We start from the raw sequence: 25042 nt of genomic DNA, 5'->3' as shown, positions 1-25042 counted from the left end.
TATTTATTTTAAAAGAATATTGTAATCAATACTTAATTAATAAGAAACAAAATCTATTTATTGATGAACTAACTTACATTAATTTATAATTAATTTTCTTATTTACTAAATACAAAAAATATTTTATCAATTTTCTTGATATTAATTTAACTTGAAACTAAAAAAATTTTTTTCATAAAATAAAGGCGTATATAAAGCATAAATTTAATAAATAAGATAAATAATTGAAAATATTTAATTTTTATGATATTAAATTTAACATACAATTTAATTAAATTCACATTTATCTATTTAAAATATTATTATTTATTAACAAAATGTAAAAAATACTAAACAAATATTATTGAGATAGTTTTTATTAAAAATTAACTATTTTGATTTTAATATTTTTCTAGATAAACTCACCATCCATCCATTATTCATTGTCTCAATTAAGTCTTCAAAACTGAAATTTCCATTGCTATCAATATTATTCTACCATTTAAGAAAAATAAATATGTTAATTAGTTATTTATTAAGTTTATATTTTTATTTGTAATATTTTTTCTTTTCAATTTTTTATAGAATTTATAGGGAGGTTTAGATATATGAATCTGCTAATTATTCTAATAATTTTTTTTTTCAATTTATATTTTGAGCAGAATTTTTGTAATTTTTATTAATTTTTTGAATCCACGCACTATTTATAAAAAATCAAAATAAATTATCATTAATTTTTTTTATTTTGTTTTTAGAAATCTATTTTAAATTAATATGAAATTTTATTTTTTTTAATAATAAAATTATTTGCTTGATCGCTCATTATCAGCAATCAAGCATTTTTAAAATAGCAAATTGCTATACTATTATTAAATCAGCAAATGTTTAGTTTCTTACCAATCCATTTTTACAAATTATTTGGTGATCCTCTTTTACAAAAAATACCAAATAAAAATGAATGATATTTGAATCATGCTAATAATTTAAAGAAGTTAATGTTTATTAAATTTATTTTTTGGTATTTAGATTATCGACATAGAGTTATTTAAAATTATTAATGTGTTTTATTAATTCTTAATTTAATAAATAAAAAAAAATATTATTTATTCATCATCTATTTAAAAAGATTTAAATTATTTTAATATTTTATTAAATCATCAAAAAATAAATAATGAATTAGTTGCACATCATCTTTAAATGAATTAATCAGCTAGTTAAAAAATAAATGTAAATTTAAATTGATTTTAATCTAAAATAAATAAATGTAAATAAATACAATATTTAAAAATAAATGACATTTTTTAATGAAGTAAACACAATAATTAGCTTTTTTTTCAATTTTATGGTTTATTATTTAAAAATATTTCCAATAGTAAATATTCTGAAACATATTATTTCATCATTTCTTCATCTTTAAGATCTTTATAGCAAGAAAGAATTTTTTTTAGAATTAAAGCAGTAATAGAGTGATAGTATAAAGTGATTTTTTTCATTACTTCAAGAGATTCTATAAAATATATTAAAGCCTTTTTGTAATTGCCAATCTTTTCATAGCAACTAGCAATATTAAATAAAGATATAGCTAAATCTTAATTCTCTATTGATTTACTTAATTTAAGAGATTTTTGATAATATTTTAATGCTTTTAAGTAATTTTTAGTTTAAAAATAACATAATCCAATGTTATTGAGAATTGTCGCTATTTATGAATTATCTTTTTTGAATTATTATTTATAAATTTTTAAAGACTCCCTAAAGTATTCTAAAGCTTTTTGATCATTACCACTATCTAAATAGAAAAACCCTAGATTATTCAAACACCTTGCTATTTCAGGGTGATTTTATTTCAAAAATTTTCTATTTATTTTAAGAGATTCCTCTAATAAACTTTTATAGTTACAACCTAATTTTCGTAGGATTTGACTTATAGTATTGAGTGAATGGGCAATGTCAGGATGATCCTCTTTGAAAAGTTGTTTTCTGATTTCAAGAGATTCCAACAAATAATTTAAAGACTTCTTGTATTCTCCTTTAATATAATAGTAATTCCCAATGTTATTCAGAGATTATGCAATATTAGGGTGATTCTTTTAGAAAAGTTGTCTTCTTATATTAAGAGATTTTTCATAGTAATCCAAAGCCTTTTAGTAATGACCAAGATATTGATAACAAGTGCCTATACTATTCATGTAATTTGCAACTGATTGGTTGTTTTTAATTTCGATCAAACTTTATTCTATTTCAAGAGCTTCTAATAAAAAATTTAAGGCTATTTCATTTTAATCAAATTAAATATAGCATAATCCAATTAAATTAAGAGTTTCGGCGATTGATATATGATTCTCTTTATAGAATTATCTTTTAATTTTTAGAGATTATTATAAATATTCTAATGCCTTCTAATTGTCACCAAAATAATAATAGCATTCCCCAGCATTATCCAGGGAATTAGCAATATCAATGTGATTCTCTACAAAAACATCTTTTGTCATTTAAAGAGATTTCTCAGTATATTCTAATGCCTTTTAGTATTATCCTAAATAAATTAAACAAATACCAATCTTTCTGAGATTTTTGGCAATATTAGGGTGACCTTTATTGAAAACTTATGACAGCATTTTAAGAGACTCTTAATAATTGTCTAAAGCATTTTAATAATCGCCAAGGATTAAAAAGCATGAAGCAATAGCGTAATGAAATGAAGCTAATGAAATAGGTTCTGGATACTATTTTATCAAATTTAGAGATAATAATAAATATTATAATGCATTTTAATATTTATTAAGATTATAAAAACAAAATCCTATTAATTTGTAGGCCAATGCTATATTCAAATTTACTGCCGTTTTCTAAATTTCATCAAGATTTTAAGCAGAATATTTTTATAAAACATTTAAATAGTTTTAATAGTATTGAATTTTTATTTCTTAAAAGAGACAAGCTTCTTTTTTGAAATTAAAATCTTCTAATTTATCAATTTGAGATATATTTGTTTCCACTTCGAAGCAACCAATTTCTAATATTTTTTCTAATAATAATTAATGTAAATCTAAACAATTTTTTCTATCGTTTGGATTTTTTTAAAGCATATGATTTTAAATTATATCTTTAAATCCTGCTATAACTTTTTTATCATCAGGCTGGACACTTTCATAGTATTCAATTATTTTTTAATATGTTTTCCCTAAAGAGTAAATATCAGATTAAAAGTTTGTTTCAGTACTAAATCCAGATTTAGAATTGATTGCCTATTTAATTAATTTACAAAAAATTGAATATTATGTATATTAATTGAAAGCTAAATATGCTTAAAACAAACTGCTATAATATTTATAAAATGTCATTTTTTTTAAAAAAAATAAATTTTGAATAATTTTCACAGAGAAAAAATTTTGTAAATTTTTGATGTCAAATTACTTCAATCTATTCAGGGGAAGCATAAGCTTTTGTGTGACCTTTAATTTCAATTTGTTGTTATTTTTTATTTTTAATAGATGAAATACCAAAATCAGTAAAAAGATAATCACCATATCTAGAAATGAGAATATTAGCTGGTTTAATATCAAGGTGCACAATATTATAAATTCTAAATTAAATTAAGCCATCTATTAACTGATTTATCATTTTGCACAATTTCTCTCTAGGAAAATTTCTCTCTTTTTAGATTTTTTGTAACTCTTCTTATAAACTACATTCACATTTTTCTAAAACTAAAACATCTATTGTCTCATTTATTTTAATATGATCGATAGTTTTAACCACATACTCATGCATTTCGAACAATCCCATAATATTAAGTTCAGTCTAAGCATCTTCATTAAATAAGATTTTGAAAGCTAATTCTTGATATTCAACCAAAGAATTTTTATAGCCTTCAAAAATTAATCCACATCCTCCTTTATTTAAATACTTGGTAAGACGGTATTGCTTTTCTTCCAATTTTTAAAAAATTATATCTTAGTTTTATTTAAATTCTTCAAAAACATAATAATAGTAACACTCCTATCCTTGTTTGCATTCGTTACATTAATTACAGTTTTTCTAATTTAATATTTTATCATTCTTTTAGTTAAATTATTCCTTTGACCACCCAATCATAGGTTTAAGCTTTGAAAAGATATTATAATACTGAATATAAACATCCCTTTTTAATATAAAGATATGAATCTCATTAGTTGGTAAAATAAAAAGATTGACTTCCTCTTTAAATTCTCTTATAATATCATATTCCTTTATTTCTGATTCTGTTGGTTTTTATTTAATTATAAATATGTAATCTTCATAATATTCTTTTGATAATTATTTATATCCTATAAAAGTAGTTTTGTTCTCATTTGATTCAAAACACTTGCATAAATAATACTGTTTATTTTTCAGTATCTTCAATATTGATTTTTATTAACTCAAAAGTTATTCATTAAAAACCAGTTTTTAATTTTCTATTTCAAATAGCTTTTTACTCCATTATCTTACATTATAATTACGTATTTCATTTTTTTCATATTCTTAATATTTGTATTATTCATTTTGATATACTTTAAAGTTGTATTCATTTATTTGTTCTAAAATATCATTTTATTTCAAAAAATCTTGGATTTCAGAAAAATAGTATTCTTAAATTACTTCGTCATTGATCTAAGAACTCTAATCTAAATTATTTATGAATATTATTTTCTTTTTATGTTCAAGATCTGATTCATTTTATTTCCCTTGATTATTAGAGTCATCATCTGACTTTTTAGATAAATCTTCTTATTCTTTTTGAGATATTTTATCAATAATACAATCTTGATTGTTTAGTGAAATAATTTTAATTTATTTTGAGCTGAAAAATTCATTTTTTTTCCTTTTTAAAAATTGTTAATACCTTTATTAAAATCTCTTTTTATACTTATAATAATTTTTTTTATCTAATTTAATATTTTTAAAATCATTTTTTTTATGGAATTTAGAAGTTAATAAAAATTATTGATTTTCTTTTACTAAGTTTAAACCAAAAATTGCATTTAAGATAAAATCTTAAAAAGATCTAATGATTTGGGAATAATTGACCGAAAGTTAGATTCCTTTAATATCTTAATCATAAAACTCGCATAAATAATATTTCTAATCTTTAAGAAAAGAAAATAAGAAATCTATTTATTTCCTAACTTTTTCCTCTTTAAAAAATTAATTATTTTTTATTATTATTTCTAAATATCTTCCTATTTTAGAGAAGTTCAGTTTAGGCAAGGCTTCCATCAAAAAATTCTTCAGTTTTAATTCAACTAACTAGCATTCACTCAAGGGTAAAACCTGAATATAGGTATTGTTCCACTCTACTTCAAAGTGCTAATAATTATTTAACCTTAGGGCTTATAAAATTGAAATATCTCGTTCTAATTCTTTTTCTGTTTGCTTATAACTAATTTTAATTAGGTGATCATTATATTAAGCTATATCTAATTCTTCATACCCAATAAATAAATCTCCTTTTTTACTTGATTGTAACAGCTTGCAGATATAAAGATTTTAATTCTTAAGTTGATCAATTATATCACTTTTTTATTTTTCAAAATTATTATTTTTAAATACACCTTTATTGATAGCATCAAATACCTCTTGCTTCCATTCTCTTTCTTAAATTACTCCAGTATATTCATCTCTATCATATTATTTTTATTCATAACCTTCAAATCTGTATTCTTCATATTGCTTTTTTAAAGAAGTGAGCTCGTTATGTTTTAGATAAGACAATTAGTCAATTAAACTCTCATATTATTAGTTATTTATTCCATAGTCAGATAATCCCTATGTTTCACCTTGCATGAGTGGAATCTATTCTTCTTTAATTTTCTCACTAGTAATTAGAACATTTTATGATATGCTTTAGTTTGTTATATAACTATCTCTTGTTATATTCTTAATCTCCTCATCTTAAAATTTATCACTTAAATTTGTAAAGCATGCTTCTTCTAGGCCTCCTAATATTGATAAATTTATTTCATAACCAATTTAGAATAGATTTATAAAAATTACCTTTATTTTCAAATTTAATTGGGTGATTATTAGTATTATCGAATTACTCTTTATCTTTAATTTAATCTTTATATGCTTAAGAGGAAAACTATTACATTAAATCTTCATTTACAATATTAACAATTTTTTATGATATCTCATTATTCCCTACTTATTTTTATGTCTATGCTGTTTTTGACTCTCCTTCTCTCTGATAAGTTTTAACTTGTGCCTAATCTTTTTATAATACTTATGCATAATCAACTTAATTATTTTGCTAATTTTAACTTCCTTGTTAATTACTTTGAATTTTTAATGGTCTAATTTGCTAATTTTCTTTTATAGAATAAATTTTTGATTTTAATTAGGTATCGCATCCATCATCTTAATGAACTAATTATTACTAGTCCTTATTAGTTTTTGTAAGGATAGTAAGCTCTCTTTATTAAGAAGGTATACACTTTTCTTAACTTGGATTAGAACAATTTAATTAAGTCTCTACAGTAGATATAATAGCAATTTATTATTTTTCCTGGTTAACTATTGAGCAAATATCACTTGAAAATAGTCTACTTTTACTAAATTTTTCAATCTTACTTTTCAAGCCTCTTTGAATAGTCAAATCGCTTTCTTAGCTCAAAAAATTTATTTGAGATAACTCTTCTTTGGAATTTATTTTGATTTGTTATTCCAAATTTTCATGAGAGCCATACTAAGTTTAGGTAACTAGGTTTTGAGTAATAATATCTTAATTTGACTATAAGTTATTATTACATTAAGATAAAATATTTTCTTTTTTATCCTTTATCATTTATTTTTAAAGTGTTTTTTTATCCAATAAATATTTTGTTTTTTCTAATTTTTTGCTTGATCTATTATTAATTATTGATTGATTAATTAATTAATATAATAAAGTTTTAATTAAAAAACTACAATTAAAACATTAAAAGATTAGAAATTAATAAAAATATTCATTTAATCTTATTAAAGATTTAGATATAATAGACCCTGGGTAGAAAAATTTGAATATAGATTTTAAATTGATTAATTATTCCTAAAATTTATTTAAATAAATTATTGTTAAATGACATTCTAATATCTTGTGAATTAAAAAATGGTTTATAATTTTTAATTATTTTATTTTTAAAATATAGTATTAGAATTAATTTTTATTATATTACATATATACATAGATACTCGCATATGGTGACATGCACTAGGGATAGGGGCCCTTTTATATAATTACTTATATATTATTATTATATGTAACTAATTTATTATTTATATTTAATTCGTGGGTAATATACTAGAAGATACTAGTTTTTTTATTAATTTTGGGAAAAATAGACAAATTAAATTTCTATTAACTTTATTTATTTGATAAGAATATTGTGGTTAATTATAATCAATACTTAATTTATAAGAAACAAAATCTATTTATTGATGAACTAACTTATATTAATTTATAATTAATTTTCTTATTTCCTAAATACAAAAAATATTTAATCAATTTTGATATTAATTTGACTTGAAACTAATAAAACTTTTTTCATAAAATAAAGGCATATAAAAAAAAGCATAAATTTAATAAATAAGATAAATAATTGAAAATATTTAATTTTTATGATATTAAATTTAACATATAATTTAATTAAATTCACATTTATCTATTAAAAATATTATTATTTATTAACAACATGTAAAAAAATACTAAACAAATATTATAGAGATAGTTTTTATTAAAATTTAACTATTTTGATTTTAATATTTTTCTTAGATAAAATCATCCATCCATTCATTATTCATAGTCTCAGTTAAATCTTCAAAACTGAAATCCCCATTTCTATCAATATTATTGTACCTTTTATGAAAAATAAATATGTTAATTAGTTATTCATTGAGTTTATATTTTTTTTATTTGTAATATTTTTTTCTTTTCAATTTTTTATAGAATTTATAGGGAGGTTTAGAGATATAAATCTGCTAATTTTTCAAATAATGTTTTTTTTCAATTAATTTAAATTTTTACTTTAAATTTAACTAACCTTTTGATTTTTAGGGCTTTTGATTTATGGTAAATGAATTCTTTTATATTAGATCTATTTTTTAAATTTTATTCAAATTAATTTTAATTAAAAAAGAATAAATATTTTCAATTTTATAATATAAAATACTCAACAGCGAGAGTCAGAATCTTAATGTTTTTGCAGTTAAATATTTCTCTCTATTTTAATAGTTATTCTCCATCTCTAATTTTGAATAATTAGGATATTTAGAATTTTGAGTAATAAAGATATTTGAAATTTTTAATAAATAAAAATTACCTGAGATAGCAATATAAATTTAATAAATTTGGTAAACTAGAAAGACATTAATCAAGTTTTAAATATCCATCATATGTTATCATGTTGCTCCTTTTTAATAATAATAATAATTAGATAGTTATAAAAGATGAATGAATGAATAAATATATTTATCCTTTACCCTATACCTATTGATAATTTTTATATCTGCAAGCATTCGCTCAAGCCTTTTGCAACTTCTAAAGCCCCTATATCTCCAAATTTATTTGAACTATTTTATATAAAAATTATATTCACAATATCATATATTAAAGCAGAAAATTAATAATTTAATATTTTCTGGATAGTAAATTATTTTAAATGGTAAAGTATATTGTTAAAGCATATAAATTTAAGATAAATTAATGCAATCAATTAAAAAACCTAATAAAAGGAATTAAATTACTACAACCATAAGTCTAGCTGGGTAAGATTCTTTAATTTACCTAAGTTTATACCAACTGCTTTTGCTCCTTCATCACTGATTTCATTTTCTCTTTAAATAATAAAATTGTATAATTTTAAATATCTGTTTATGATTTAAAAAATTTGCTTCATTTTTAAATTATGCTAGCTTTTATTTTTCTTTCTTTTCTTGCATTATATTTAATGAGTTCATTTCAACTGGTTTAATAAATCAATAAATAAATATTTTACAGTAAACTTAATTCCAATTATTTAATCTGAGGAATTTAACTTAAGGCTGTTGCTAAATATGAAACCCCTTTATCTCCGATAAAACCTCGGCTTTTTATAATAAAAATATAATTTTTTAATTAATAAAATTGAAAATGATTAATTAAGTAGTCTAATTTATTAAATTTAGCAATAAATAAAATAATTTGTAAAATAAAATTAAACAAAATGATCTATTATTTTTTCTTTATTATTAAACATTAGCAATTGTGTATATTTTAATTTTTTAATAAAATATATTTGCAATTTATTAAAAATAATAATAATGTATACATTAGGGATCGACCGTATGACCATTTTTATCATTCGGCCATATAACCATATAATACATTAATCAATTTATAAATTATAACTCTTATTGGTTTATAATTTTCTCAAATAAATTGAAAGGAAATTATTATTAAATAAGGTATGCTTTAAAATATATATGATAATAATTATATTAATTTTATCTTAAAATAAATTTAGAATCTGTATTTAGAAATTTTATCTTTCATCTATTTTTATCAAATTTTATTTTGAAAAATTAATAATAAGTTAAGAATTATATTCAAGAGGATAATTATAAATTAAGTATGTAATTTAAGCTTGCTTCTTATATTTTAATTACAAAAAATAGCTGAAATTTAATCTTGAAAATATTTTAATCTTATCAAAATATTAATTATTTATATAAAGTTTTATATTTTAGTCTAACTTGATAATTTATAATTAATCGATTACTAAAAGAATAGTGTTAAGCTAACTAGGTTCTTGCACTAAGTCAAAGTGATACTAACATTGTATGCTTTTTCCTCACTGATTTCCTAACCACTTATATAATTATATAGATAGAATTTTAAATATTTATTCTTAATATCTAATAAGTGTTTCAAAATTTTTAATTTTTATTTTTAATAGAATAAATAAGATAAATTAGTTAGTTTCTGTTTATCTATTGAAAAATAAATAAATTTAATAGTATTACTTTTCATCTAAATGAAGATCCGTTACATCGCTATTATCATTCGATTTTAAAAACTTTTTAATTATAAAAAATAATTTTTAAATATAAAATAAGAGAATGTGAATAAAAATTACATTTTCTAGATTGTTATAATATTTTTTATTTTCAATCATTTTTTTATTTCAGATTTTAATTTTAATTATTGCTTACAAATTATTAAAGAAATTAAGAAAAATAAAAAAATATAAATTAAAAACGTTAATTACTTTTTAATTAATTTATTCTATTAAAACAATACATAATACAATTATAATGAAAATTTTTCTTCTTCATAAAGTTTGTAAAAATTTACCAAAGTTAAAATTCAGGAAATTAAAAGAGGTATTGAGAACTCATTTTTTTATTAATTTACTTTTTTCTATATAGCTATAAATATAAATTTAAATTGATTTAAATCTAAAATAAATGTAATGAAATACAATCTGTAAAAATAAATAATATTTTTTAATGAAGCAAATACAAATAATAATAACCTTTTTTTCAATTTTATATTTTATCATTTCAAAATACTTTCAATTCAATATATTATTTTAAATATTCATCCTGTAATTTTTAATCTTAAAGTTCTAAATAGCAAAAATAAATTCTTTTTAGAATTTAAGCAGTAAAAGAGTGATTGTATTAAAAAATATTTTTCCTTACTTCGAGAGATTCTATAAAATATATAATAGCCTTTTTGTAATTTTTAAGGTTTTCAAAGTTGATAGCAACATTATATAAAGATAAAGCTAAATCATGATTCTATATTGATTTACTTAATTTAAGAGATTCTTTATAATATAATAAGGCTTTTTAGTGATTTTTAATTTCAGAATAAATTAATCCAATATTATTGAGACATGTTGTTATTGATAGATAATCATATTTGGGTTATTATATGAAGATTTTTAAAGACTCCTTAAAGTATTTTAAAGCTTTTTTATCATCTCCACAATCTAAATAACATTCCCCAAGATTATTGAGACATCTTGCTATTTCAAGGTGATTCGATTTGAAAAATTCACTATTAATTTTTAGAGATTTCTTTAACATAATTTTATAGTTACGACCAAGAAATTGTAGACAAATGGATATATTCTGATTTCAAGAGATTCCAACAAATAATTTAAAAACTACTTGTATCATCCCTTAACAAATAGTATTTCCCTATATTATTCAGAGACTATGAAATATCATTAAGAGATTTTTCTAAATAATCCAAAGCCTTTTAATTATCACCAATATTTTGATAAAAATTAACTTTTTTATTCATAAATGTTGCAATTTGACGGATTTTATCTATAAGCGATTATGTCATTTCAAGACTTTTTAAGAAAAAATTTAAGGCCATTTTGTTTTAACCAAGATTTAAATGGCATTATCCAATTATATCAAGAGTTTCCGTTATTGAGTGATGATCCTCTTTAAATAATTTTCTTTTCATATCTAGAGATTAATATAAATATTCTAATGCCTTTTAATTATCACCAAGACTTTGATAGCATTGCCCAGCATCATGTAGAGTAGAAGCAATAACAATATGATCCTCTACAAAAATTTATTTTGCCATTTAAACAGATTTCTCAGTATATTCTGCTGCCTTTTAGTAATATCCAGAAAATCTTAAAAATTCACTTATTTCACTGAGAATTTTGACATTTCTAGTTGTATTTTTACTGTAAATTTATTACTAAATTTTAAGCTACTCATGATAATAGTCTAAAGCATTTTATAAATTATCAATTATCTAAGAGCATTATACAACAGTAATATAGGATTCATATATTGAAAGAGGATTTGGAATCTATTTAATTTTATTTAGAGATAATAAATTACTTTTTAATAAATTTTAATAGTCACCAACAGTTTTAAAAGGATATCCAAAAAAATTTTCAAAACATGTTGTATCAGCATTTACGATTGTTTTCTAACTTGAATTAATATTTTAGGCAGAATATTTTTATAAAATATTTAAAGAGTCTAATAAATTAATTAGAGATGTACCCATTTATAAGGAACCGATTCCTAAAATTTTTTATAATATTAATAAATGTAACTCTAAACAATTTTTTCTATCCTTTGGTTTTTATTAAAGCATATCATATCTAATTATATCTTTAAATTATGTAATGAATTTTTTATTATCAGGCTTGAGGCGTTCATAGCATTCATTTATTTTTAAAAATGTTATCCCTAAAGAATAAATATCAGATTAATAGTCTGTTTCAGTGCTTAAACTAGGATGAGAATGAAATGCCTATTTAATTTACAAAAGGCAAATAAAATATTTACAGATATTTCAAATAAAGTAACCCACGCTTTTTTTATATATTTTTATTTTTTATTATAAAAAAACACAAGGGTGGGTTACTTTTTTGAAACATCTGTATTAATTAATTAATTTTTTAATTATTATTTAGAGCTAAATAAGCTTAAAACACATTTATTTTTTAATATTTTATAAAATGTCATTTTATTTTTGAAAAAATTAATTTTGGATAATTTTTCAACATGAGAAAAAATGTTTGTAATTTTTTGATGGCAACTTACTTTAATCTATTCAGGGGAAGCATAACCTTATGTGAAACCTTTAATTTCAATTTTTTATTATTTTTTAACAGATGAAATACCAAAATCAGAAAAAACATAATCACCCTATCTGGTAATGAGAATATTAGATGGTTTAATATCAAGATGGATAATATTTTTAAATCTAAGTTTAATCAAACCATCTATTAACTGATTTATCATTTAATACAATTTCAATCTAGGAAACTTTCTTTCTTTTTAGATTTTTTATAATTCTTCTTATAAACTGCATTCACATTTTTCTAAAACTAAAACATCTATTGTCTCATTTATTTTAATATGTTCAATAGTTTTAACCACGTGATCACTAATATCTAACATTTTCATAATATTATATTCCGTCTAAGCATCTTCATTAAATAAAATTTTGAAAGCTAATTCTTGATATTCAAAGAAAGAATGTTTATAGCCTTCAAAAATTAAACCACATCCTCCTTTATTTAAATACTTGGTAAGACAGTATTGCTTTTCATACAATTTTCTTAAAATTAAATCTTAGTTTTATTTAAATTCTTAAAAAATAAAATAATAGTTACACTTTTATCCATGTTTGCATCCGTTACATTAATTGCAGTTTTTCTAATTTAATATTTTATCATTCATTTAGTTAAATTATTCATTTGACCACTCAATCATAGGTTTAAGCTTTGAAAAGATATTATAATATTGAATATAAACATCCCTTTTTAAAATAAAGATATGAATCTAATTGATTGGTATAATAAAAAGATTGACTTCCTCTTTAAATTCTCTGATAATATTATATTCATTTATTTCTGATTCTGTTGGTTTTTATTTGATTATGAATATATAATCTTCATAACATCCATTTGGTTATTATTTATAGCCTATAAAAATAGTTCTGTTCTCATTTGATTCAAAGCACTTGCATAAATAATATTATTTATTTTTAAGTATCTTCAATATCCATTTTTATTAACTTAAAATTTATTTATTAAAAACTAGTTTTTAATTTTCTATTTCAAATAGCTTTTTACTCCATTATCTTACATTAGAATTATGTATTTGTTTTTTATCATAGTCTAAATATTTGTATTATTCATTTTGATATGCTTTAAAGTTGTATTCATTTATTTGTTCTAAAATATCCTTTTATTTCGAAAAATCTTGCATTTTGTAAACATTTTATTCTTAAATTACTATATCATTGATCTAAGAACTCTAACCTAAATTATCTAAGAATGATACTTTTTTTTTATGATCAAGATCTGATTCATTTTATTTCCCTTGATTTTTAAAGTCATTATCTGACTATTTAGATAAGTCTTCTTGGCTTTCTAGTTGAGGCATTTTATCAAAAACACAATCTTGATTGTCTTGAGAAATAGCTTTAATTTATTTTGAGCTGAATAATTTATTTTTTATTTTTAAAAAAAATCTTTACTATCTTTATTAAAATATCTTTTTATATTTAAAATAATATTTTTTATCTGCTTTAATAGAATATTTTTATAGAGATCTATAATGTGAAAATTATTGGTTTTCTTTTACTAAATTTAAACCAAAAATAGCATGCAAGATAAAATCTTAAAAAGATTTGATTATTTGGGAATAATTGACTGAAAGTTAGATTCCTTTAACATCTTAATCATAAAACTCATATAAATAATATTTCTAATCTTTAAGCAACGAAAATAAGAAATCTATTTATTTCCTAACTTATTCATCTTAACATAATTAATTATTTTTTATCACTATTTCTAAATATCGTCCTATTTTAGAGAAGTTCAGTTTAGACAAGGCTTCCATCAAAAAATTCTTCATTTTTAATTCAACTGACTAGCCTTCACTCAAGGGTAAAACCTGAATATAGGTATTGTTCCACTCTACTTCAAAGTGCAAAAAATTATTTAACCTTAGGGCTTATAAAATTGAAATATCTTATTCTAATTATTTTTCTGTTTATTTATAACTAATTTTAATCAGTTGATCTTTATATTAAGCTATGTCTAGTTCTTCATATCCAATAAATAAATCTCCTTTTTCACTTGATTGTAACAACTTGCAGATATAAAGATTTTAATTCTTAAGTATATTAATTATATCACTTTTTTATTTTTCAAAATTATTATTGTTAAATTCACCTTTATTGATAGCATCAAATATCTCTTACTTCCATTATCTTTCTATAATTACTCTAGTTTAATCACCTCTATTTTATTATTTTTATTCATAATCTTCAAATCCGTATTCTTCATATTGCTTTTTTAAAGAAATGAACTCTTTATGTTTTAGATAAAAGAATTAGTCAATTAAACGCTCAAATTGTTAGCCTTTTATTGTTTTATCAGACAATCGTAATGTTTTACCTTGCATGAGTGGAATACATTCTTCTTTAATTTTCTCACTGGTTATTTGAATGCTTTATGATAAGCTTTAGTCTGTTATATAACTATCGCTTGACATTTATTTAATTATAGACGTAATTTCCTCTTCTTAAAATTTATCACTCTAATTTGTATACTATGCTTCTTCTATACCTCCTAATATTGATAAATTTATTTAGTAACAAATTAAAAGTAGATTTATAAAAATTACCTTTATTTTCTAATTTAATTTGGTGATTATTAGTATTATCGAATTACTCTTTATTTTTAATTTAGTCTTTATATACTTAAGAGGAAAACTATTACTAAAAGTCTTCATTTACAATATTAACTATTTTTTAAGATATTTCCTATGTTGTTTTTGACTCTCCTTCTCTCTGGCAAGTTTTAACTTATTTTTCATCGTTTTTTTACGCTTATGCATTATCAACTTATTTATTTTACTAATTTTTACTTCTGTTTTAATTACTTTGAATTTTTAATGGTCTAATTTGCTAATTTTCTTTGATGGAATAAATTTTTGATTTGAATTAAGTATCGCATCCATCATCTTATAGAGCTAGTTATTATTAGCCTCTATTATTTTTTGTAAGAATAGTGAGCTCTCTTTAAGAAGGTATAAACTTTTCTTAACTTGGATTAGTAGAATTTAATTAACTCTCTATAGTAGATATAATAGCAATTTATTATTTTTACTGGTTAATTATTGTGCAAGTAGCACTTGAAAATACCCTACTTCTACAAAATTTTTCAATCTTACTTTTCAAGCCTCTTTGAATAGTCAAATCTCTTTCATATCTCAACAAGTTTATATGAGATAACTCTTCTTTGGGATTTATTTTGATTTGTTATTCCAAATTTTCATGAGAGTCATACTAAGTTAGGGTAACTAGGTTTTGAGTAAAAATATCATAATTTAACTCTAAGTTATTATTACATTAAGATAAAATATATTCTTTTTTATCTTTTTTCATTTATTTTTAAAGTGTTTTTTTTCCAATAAATATTTTCTTTTTTCTAACTTTTTACTTAATCTATTTTTAATTATTGATTAATTAATTAATTAATTTAATAAAGTTTTAATTAAAAAACTACAATTAAAACATTAAAAGATTAGAAATTAATAAAAATATTCATTGAATCTTATTAAATATTTAGAAAAAATAGACCCTGGGTAGAAAAATTTGAAAACAGATATTTTTTTAATTTATAATTTTTCATATTTCTAACTCTAGAAATAATTTTCTGAAAATAACTATATAGGTATTAACACTTATATCAACCACATACGTAATAAATATAAAAATATATTAAAAGATAAAAATGAATATAAAGCAATTATTTTAAAAATAATGTACTCATAAATAAGTTTTATTTTTTATCTTTCATTAAATTTATTAAAATGTAGCAAATAAAATAATTCTCTATTTATATTTTATTTGTTGAGAATAATTTTTCAAATAAGCTCAAATATTATTATTATTTTTAAAAGATAAAAATCAATCTTATTCGTTTTTAATTTCAAAGAAAATTAAAGAATTTCTAGAATTTTTTATGTTGTTATAGAGCTGCATTTTTTTTGTGCAAGCAATGATTTTTTAAACATTTTTATTTATTCTTATATTATTTGTAGATTGAAATCTTTCAATACATTTCCATTTTATACATCTTTTTAATTTTTGTATTTATTTTTCTAAAAATGATGTTAGTATCAGCCAAATACAATAGAAGAAAAAGATCATATTTATAACCTAAATTAGTAAGTAAAATGCTATTTTAAAATTTTTAAAATTGCTTTATTCGTTTTAATTTTGCTGTAAGTACATAATAGAGGAGAGCAATATCATATTTGAAATAATTATTGATATTTTTTCTAAATTATTTAGAAAAACTGAAATGAAAGGATTGAAGCTATTTAAAGTCAAAACATATCCAAACAAAATAAAAGAAATCATTATGAGACTTATTTAAGGATACTACTTCAAAGAGACTGAAAATAAAACTATCAAGCTTTTTATTAAAATTCTAATCATCTCCCAAAAGAAAAATTTATCTTTATATTCATTATACAAAAATCCAAATGTAAACATAACTTTCACTTTTGTCAGTCTTTTGCGAGATTAAAACAATTTTACAAAAACTACTGCAGGGAAAATAATCAGAAATAGGATTAATATCACTAAGCTTAGATTTTATATTTTTTAGAGTTCTGGAGAATTTCCACATTCTAGACTAAGATCAAGAAGAGAATAATATGTATCCTTGTCAAGGTTTAGACAAAAGAAACCAGAGAGTGTTTTTTCTAATAGAATTGAGTAAAAAACTATCATAAATATGTATATAGAAGTAAGGAGAGTGGCATATAGACTCCTTCTGAATAGTTTTCTTTTCAAAATAAATACCGCTATTGATACAAAAATTGCAATTGAGCTAATTAATACTGGTATAATAAATGTAATAAGAAGATTTGTAAATCCCATATTCACAGATTCAGGTTTATATTGAGAAATTAAGCAGTCTAAAGAGAAGAAAGGGGAACTTAAGGGATTGTAAAATAAGAACTAAAACTCAAAAAAAGTAGAAATTATATTAATTTTTGTGAATTAACTTGATATGAAGTAGACTTAAATATGAAATAGTAAGATTTTGATGTAAGTAGAAGTCAATGTTTATTATTTAAGAGTTTTTCCTATGAAAAAAATTCCCATTTTAGTTAAATAAAGTGCATAAAGTTCGTTTTTAAGTTTTTTAAATGTCGAAATTAAAATAAATACTAGACTTAATATCAGTACAACAATTAATATTGTTATTTTTATTGCATTAGAAGATATAGAATTGCATTTTACACATTAAAAGAAACCCACACTAGAATACTTTTCATTCCAATAGGTACCATAAATATCACAGTTTAAGCACTAAGCTCCTATATGACCTTCATAACAAAGCTCATTACCAATTCCACTACCTTTTATATTTAAAAATAATTTATATTAAAATTTAAAAATAGAATTTTGATTAGAAATTAAAATAATTTGATTGGAGAAGAATTTAAAGTACCTCCTTAACAGTTTTCTGGGTTATTCATGCAATAATAAATGTCTTATGACTCTACAGAATATTTTGATCTCCAATATGATTGCTTTAATTAAGAGTAATTTCCATAACATTGTGAGAAATAATCTGATTAACAGCTTTGGCACACCCCACTATAACTTGCCTTCATTTGTTCACAGTACTTGCATATGAATAGAGTATTTTAGTGGCTTTGCAAATAAACTCTTTCCATTCCTTGTTCTTTACATCCGTTGTATATTTTATAATAGCTTGATTTTATAGAATAGAGTTTTACTAAGGAAATATTAATAACTTCGAGATTTACTGTTTATTAACCATTAAATTTTACATCTTGAGCAGACCATATTAGAAAAGGATAATTTAAAGAAAAAAGCTGAGCAGGTGTGGTAGACACAAAATTATTTGAAGGTGAAATTAGAAAATTATAAAGATTACCAAAATTATTGTTATCAGTGTACTGATCATACCAATTTCCATCTACTTAAATAGAAAATTTTATAATATAAGTCAAACCAGGGTATAAATATTGGTCAGTTTTTATAAATAAATTTGAATTGTTCGGATTATTATTATTGTTGTTTATTTCTAAGATCTCATCAATTTTTAAATCCAGAGGATATTTGTTATAATTATTAGCTGCTAAGTAACCTGTATTTTCTGAAAATTCATTTAAATTTGGGATAGAATCAGTTTTTTAAATAAAATAGATAGCACCTCCTATTTAACTAGTGCATTAAATAAATTTATTTTGATCACCAATAGTTGAAACACCCGATATTGCACCTCCTAAAAGTTTGCTTTTGCATTATTTAAATGTGCTATTAGAAATTTTTACTTAAGATATTTAATTAACTTGGAATGTATTCATAAAATTTAAACACCCACCAAAATCACTTGAAGATCCATTGAGTATTTGCGATAAATCTAGTTTAAAATCAGAAAATCCATTTAAATTTAAAAATTAAATAAAACCTTATGATTATAAATCAGCAAATATTTATGAAAAATAGATACTATTTTTACTCTACTTATATTCTAATTCTATTTAGAAGATTGAAATTTTAAATAAATCTGAGTTAACTTTATCAATCTAAATTATTTCAAAAACACCACTATCAATATTTTTTAGATTAAACAAAGAAACTTTATTAATCATTATTTAAGATATCTTAAAATTCTATAGCCGAATAAATAAAATTTAATTTGCCTTAATTAAATTCGAAAAACAAATGATACTTTATAATTCTAGATTTAATATCAAAACTACATCAAAGTTTTATAAATCTATGAAGTTCTCTTCAATTTGCAAAGATGAAATTTCGATTTTTTTTATTTCAAATTTTTAACCTTTAATACCTTAAATAAGCGATCCACATGCTTATTAGCTTAAATGAATAGCAATATAATTAATCTCAATAATTTTAGTATTAAAAAATTTAATTAAGCTTTCCTATCTTTATAATATCATGTAAGAATACCCTTCAACAATAAACTCATTTATCATAAATGAAGAAACATGATAAAAGATTAATTACAGAAAGGAACGATTATTCTATTTATTATAAGTAAGTTTGTTAATTTATACTGAAACCTAGCAAGCTTAATCTTGTAGTTATTGGAATAATAATACTTAAAAGTCAGAGAAACCTATCGGTGATACTTAGTATGATATTTAATCTATTAAAATACTCCCGATCTTATCCAAGCCATCTATAATATTAAACATAATTATCTCTTTTTGTTCATGTAAAAATTGTTATGAAAAAAAATTTATTTCTATATTAATATTCTTAATATATATTTTAGAGTTTGATAAATAAAGTTAGTTCATTTAGGATTTTAATGGCTGCTCAAAATTTTCATTATAAAATATATTTAAATTGTTTATTGTTAATTATTAACTGCCTTTTAATTCAAATTAATAGACCAAAGAATTTTCAAAATAAATTTGATCTATACTCATATTATCAGATATTAAATTAATTTCGCAATAAGATTTGAGATCCTAAAATAATATCTATACTATATTTATTTAGCTTATTTAAGTTATTTTTATATTATTAGAGAAATCTATTATATTAGAAATACTAAGCAATTAGATATTTAAAATATTTACGCCATTAATTATAATTTGATCTTGTTGTAAAGAAGATTAAATCTTTTATAAAACTAATTTTTCTATATTCACAATAACTATATTTTGGATTATTATTGAAGAAGATATTTTTACATTTACTAACTATAAGTCTAAATTTAATTCGTTCTAATTTTATATATATATAATACTACCTTAGCCCTAGCAAGAGTAAGGAATATTTTATACTTGAAGCTATTAAGTTATATTAATATCACAGCTTTAATCATGGAAACTGTTATTACTGTTGTTGTTTTTATTGTTATTGTTGATTGCACTATAGGATTTAACTAGTGCAGTAAGCGATATTAAGATAATTAGCTAATTTTTCAAGGAATTCATTTTAAATTAATTAATTTTTACCTAATTTCTTTTTAGATTTTTATCAATAAGTTTATTTTTTTAAGTAAGAATTTATTAAAAAAATTGCTCGGCCGTCTATTTTTTGAAAGAAAGAAAGAAAGAAAGAAAACATATCTTCCTAATAGAAAAAGAAAAGAAGCTTTTTTAGTATTTTTTTTAAATAGAAAAGTGTAAAAAAGAAGTGATAATCAAAAAGGTTAATTTTTCTATTCGATCAAAAAAAATTTTCTGATAAGCAAAATTTTTCTAATGAAAAAGAATTTGATTTTTTTGTTTTAATAATGAATTTAAATTCAATTTATAAGCTTATTTCTAACAAAATAAGAATGGCCATCTTATTTATATTTATAATTCATATTTTTTGAAAAGTTCTTCACTTATAATCTAAAAAAAGCTTTAAATTTATATATAAATTCAAATTTTTATAATTTAGAAATATCTAAATAAATTATTGTTACAGTAATAACTCTTATCATTTTTTATCAATCAAAAATAGATACAAATTAATTATTTTCAAAAAATTTAGCTATTCTACATGAAATACTTAATCATCAAACAATAAATTTTTGATCTAACATTTTACTCAAATTGTAAAATAACTAATATGTATATTAAATTAATTCATTACTAACAATATCCATTTAATTTTTAACAAACAATAAATTAATTTTTTGGCATTTTAAGTTATTATATTTATAAAAGGAAATATATTTAACTATTTACTTGGAAATCATATTATTAATTAAAAAAATATTAAGATATTTTTGTTGAACAAGCTTGAATATATTATATGGTACTAAATATAATAAATATATGTCCCCTTTTTAAAATACAAGATATTTTCATTTTTTAAAATAATTGAATATATAATTAATTATTGATTATTACTTAATCTTTAATCTGATGTGCTATTCATTCAAATTTATTTATGAAAGTTATCTATATTAGCTGTCAGTTAAATTTTATTTAAAAAATGTTATATTTTTTTTGAACTTTTTAGATTAAACTTGAAAATATTTTTATTTAAATAAAATAAAATTTAGGTTGGAAACCTAATTATTTTGATAGATACCTTTTTATTTTATTTTTAAATCAAAAAATAAAAAAACTAAGCTTTGTTTATCATAAATAAAATTGCATCCTACTCTAATTGAATAAAATTTCTAAGAAAATATTCAGTTTTTTATGAATCTTAAGAAGATAATAAATTATTTAAATATTAATCTTTTTATTCTTAAATAAAATGCTTCTAAATTTTAAATTATGAAGGAAGTATAAAATGACTTTTTTTAGCAAAAATAAATAAAAATAAATTATTCTTCACAATATTAAGAATATAAAATAATTAATTAATTGATAATATAATAAAATTTTATTCTTAAATCTTATCAATCAATAAGTAATTTTTTATTAAGTTATTTGTCAATCAAAATCACCATAAGCATCAGAGACATCATCATGTCTCACCTAACAAATTTGTTTTTTATAAAAGTAAAAAATTTAATAAAGTAACTTTTAAATTATATTGTTAATTATTTTATTTAAATTATGAAAAATTAAAGATATTTTTAATATTTACACTAAATTTAACTAGCCTTTTGATTTTAAGTGCTTTTACTTTGTGCTAAAAACTTACTTTTTTATCAGATCTTTTTTTAATAAATTTTTTTATTGTAAATAAACATTTTATTTCAATTTATTAACTTTTGTAATTTAGAAAATTAATTAGTATTAAAAGTATTCAAAATATAAATAAATCTATTTAAAAATAGCTTTATTGATCAAATAAAAAATTATTTTAATTTCTAAAACAAAAAAATATTTTAGTCAAAAAATTTTGAAATAAATTATATATTATTTTTTACGCTAAACTTAGAGTAAGTACATTTATGTTTTTACATTCAATTATGTCTCTAGACTTTAATAATTTTTCTTTATCTCTAATTTAAAAAAAGACAGTTAAGAGTAAATTGAAAAATAAATTTTACATGATGTAACAGTATAAAGAAAACAAGTTTGGTAATTAAGCAAAACATTTATCAAACTCTTGGTAACCCTCATCACTAATATTTTTTTTTCTTATTTAATTTTGAAATAATTTTACATAGTATTGAGTGAGGGATTTATTGAATATACTATTTTGATCAAATTTTATAAGGTTAAGCTGAATAAAAATAAAAAAATTAATCTTTGTTTATCATAAATCAAATTTCATCCTACTCTAATTTAATAAAATTTCTAAGAAAATATTCAGTTTTTTATGAATCTTAAGAAGAATATAAATTGCTTAAATATTAATCTTTTTATTATTAATCCTTTCTTAAATAAAATGATTCTAAATTTTAAATTATTAATGAAATATAAAATGACTTTTTTTATCAAAACTACATAAAAATAAATTATTCTTCACAATATTAAGAATATAAAATAATTAATTAATTGATAATATAATAAAATTTTATTCTAAAATCCAATCAATAAGTAATTTTTTTGTTAAGTTATTTGTCAAGCAAAATCATCAAAATCATCATAAGCATCAAACATAACCAGAATGTCTCACCTAAGAAATTTATTTTTTATTATAGTAAAAAATTTAATTAAGTAACTTTTAAATTATATGTTAATTTAAATTATGAAAAATTAAAGATATTTTGAATATTTACACTAAATTTAACTAGCCTTTTGATTTTAAGTGCTTTTACTTTGTGCTCAAAACTTACTGTTTTATCAGATCTTCTTTTTTAATTATTTTTTATTATAAATAAACATTTTATTTCAATTTATTAATTTTTGTATTTAGAAAATTAATTAGTATTAAAAGTATTCAAAATATAAATTAATCTATTTAAAAATAGCTTTATTGATTATATAAAAAATTATTTTAATTGCTAAAATAAAAAAAATATTTTAGTCACAAAAATATAGAAATCAATTTTATATTATTTTTTACTCTAAAAATAGTGTAAGTACATTTATGTTTTTGCATTCAATTATGTCTCTAGACTTTAATAATTTTTCTTTATCACTAATTTAAAAAAGACAGTTAAATAGTAAATAGAAAAATAAATTTTACATGATGTAACAGTATAAAGAAAATAAGTTTGGTAATGAAGCAAAACATTTATCAAATTCTTGGTATCCCTCATCACTCATATTGTTTGTTCTTATTATTTATTAGAAATGTGTAAATATTTTTCTTTACTTAATCTTTTAAAAAATATTTTGAGTAAGCATATTAATTTATTTACCCTATTCCTATTGATAAACTTTTTAGTTCGGAGCAATTTCTCAAACCTGCTTCAATTTTTTTAGCTCCTCTATCTCCAAATTTGTTTAAACTTTCATATTAAAAAATAAATCATAAAGCTTAAAAAAAATAATATATTTTTTTTCATTTTAAATTTAAACAATATGAAAATAATTCACAAAATTAAATTAAACAATAAAGCTACAATTAAAAAAAAATACTATATCCATATTTCTAGCTTAGTTAGATTCTTTAATTTGCCTAAAGCTGTTCCAACAGCTAAAGCTCCATCGTCACCAACTTAATTATCACTTGAATACAAAATAATTTATTTATTTACTGATTAAGATATTAAATTAATAAATTATTTTTTTAAATTTGTTTCCATATGATTAAATTAGTTTTTATGTAATAAAGTTATGAAAATTTTTCATAAAAGCAAAAAAAATAATAAATGGTATTTACATTAAACTTATTTCCAACTATTTGATCATCGTAAAATTGCTTAGGGAATTTACTAAACTGGAGATTCCTATATCTCCTATTTTTGCATGACTATTTTATGTAATTAAAAAAAATAATTAATTTATCTTGAGAAAAGAAAAACATAATATTGTAAATTAACAAAAATTTAAATTATTAAACAAGATTTTACAGATATTTTACTAAAAATAACTTTTTATTAAGCAAAATTCTTTAAAAAATTAAGATTTTAACTCAAAAATAAAAAAACTAATCTTTGTTTATCATAAATCAAATTGCATCCTACTCTAATTTAATAAAATCTCTAAGAAAATATTCAGTTTTTTATGAATCTTAAGAAGAATATAAATTGCTTAAATATTAATCTTTTTATTATTATTCCTTTCTTAAATAAAATGATTCTAAATTTAAAATTATTAATGAAATATAAAATGACTTTTTTTAGCAAAAATAAATAAAAATAAATTATTCTTCACAATATTAAGAATATAAAATAATTAATTAATTGATAATATAATAAAATTTTATTCTAAAATCTAATCAATCAGTAATTTTTTTGTTAAGTTATTTGTCAAGCAAAATCATCCAAATCATCATAATCATAATATATAGGGATATCATCATCATATTCCACCTAAGAAATTTGTTTTTTATAATAGTAAAAAAAATAATAAGTAACTTTTAAATTATATTGTTAATTATTTTATTTAAACTATGAAAAATTAAAGATATTTTGAATATTTACACTAAATTTAACTAGCCTTTTGATTTTAAGTGCTTTTACTTTGTGCTAATAACTTACTT

General features: G+C 20.1%; 6 protein-coding genes across 6 annotated transcripts in view; all 6 read right to left on the bottom strand. All coding sequences in view use genetic code 6, as the record gives it.

Moving 5' to 3' along the window:
* Positions 1-1313: 1313 nt before the first annotated feature.
* Positions 1314-6787, bottom strand: TTHERM_01140410 (tetratricopeptide repeat protein; the record flags this gene model as incomplete). Its single annotated transcript, XM_001008570.2, has 3 exons — positions 1314-3227; positions 3397-5942; positions 5998-6787. 3 exons carry the CDS (start codon positions 6785-6787, stop codon positions 1314-1316), a joined length of 5250 nt encoding a protein of 1749 aa, XP_001008570.2.
* A 695-nt stretch (positions 6788-7482) lies between these two features.
* Positions 7483-10133, bottom strand: TTHERM_01140400 (transmembrane protein, putative; the record flags this gene model as incomplete). Its single annotated transcript, XM_001008569.2, has 9 exons — positions 7483-7837; positions 8151-8225; positions 8301-8390; positions 8461-8550; positions 8725-8814; positions 8976-9065; positions 9738-9827; positions 9982-10034; positions 10095-10133. The coding sequence occupies 9 exons, from the start codon at positions 10131-10133 to the stop codon at positions 7483-7485; spliced, it is 972 nt and encodes a 323-aa protein (XP_001008569.2).
* Positions 10134-10831: 698 nt separating this feature from the next.
* Positions 10832-14032, bottom strand: TTHERM_01140390 (tetratricopeptide repeat protein). Its single transcript, XM_001008568.2, has 2 exons — positions 12550-14032; positions 10832-12256 (listed from the first exon to the last, which is right to left on the bottom strand). Exons 1-2 carry the CDS (start codon positions 13897-13899, stop codon positions 11021-11023), a joined length of 2586 nt encoding a protein of 861 aa, XP_001008568.2. The 5' UTR covers positions 13900-14032; the 3' UTR covers positions 10832-11020.
* A 499-nt stretch (positions 14033-14531) lies between these two features.
* On the bottom strand, positions 14532-15486 carry TTHERM_001140389 (hypothetical protein; the record flags this gene model as incomplete). Its single annotated transcript, XM_012795746.1, has 2 exons — positions 14532-15092; positions 15148-15486. 2 exons carry the CDS (start codon positions 15484-15486, stop codon positions 14532-14534), a joined length of 900 nt encoding a protein of 299 aa, XP_012651200.1.
* A 1932-nt stretch (positions 15487-17418) lies between these two features.
* Positions 17419-19167, bottom strand: TTHERM_01140380 (hypothetical protein; the record flags this gene model as incomplete). The annotated part of the gene is made up of 3 exons (XM_001008567.2): positions 17419-17559; positions 17711-17901; positions 17994-19167. 3 exons carry the CDS (start codon positions 19165-19167, stop codon positions 17419-17421), a joined length of 1506 nt encoding a protein of 501 aa, XP_001008567.2.
* Positions 19168-23044: 3877 nt separating this feature from the next.
* TTHERM_01139380 (hypothetical protein) overlaps positions 23045-25042 on the bottom strand; it is a gene marked incomplete at both ends in the record, with an annotated part of 3104 nt that continues 1106 nt past the window's right edge. The window contains 6 exons of the mRNA XM_001008566.3: positions 23045-23068; positions 23172-23244; positions 23459-23671; positions 23757-23846; positions 23977-24066; positions 24221-24310. Coding sequence (XP_001008566.3) covers positions 23045-23068; positions 23172-23244; positions 23459-23671; positions 23757-23846; positions 23977-24066; positions 24221-24310 — 580 coding nt within the window. The remainder of the gene's footprint in view (positions 23069-23171; positions 23245-23458; positions 23672-23756; positions 23847-23976; positions 24067-24220; positions 24311-25042) is intronic.

Source organism: Tetrahymena thermophila (assembly GCF_000189635.1).
Source record: "Tetrahymena thermophila SB210 genomic scaffold scf_8254800, whole genome shotgun sequence".
Taxonomy (NCBI): domain Eukaryota; phylum Ciliophora; class Oligohymenophorea; order Hymenostomatida; family Tetrahymenidae; genus Tetrahymena; species Tetrahymena thermophila.
This window is presented reverse-complemented; position numbering and strand designations above follow the sequence as displayed.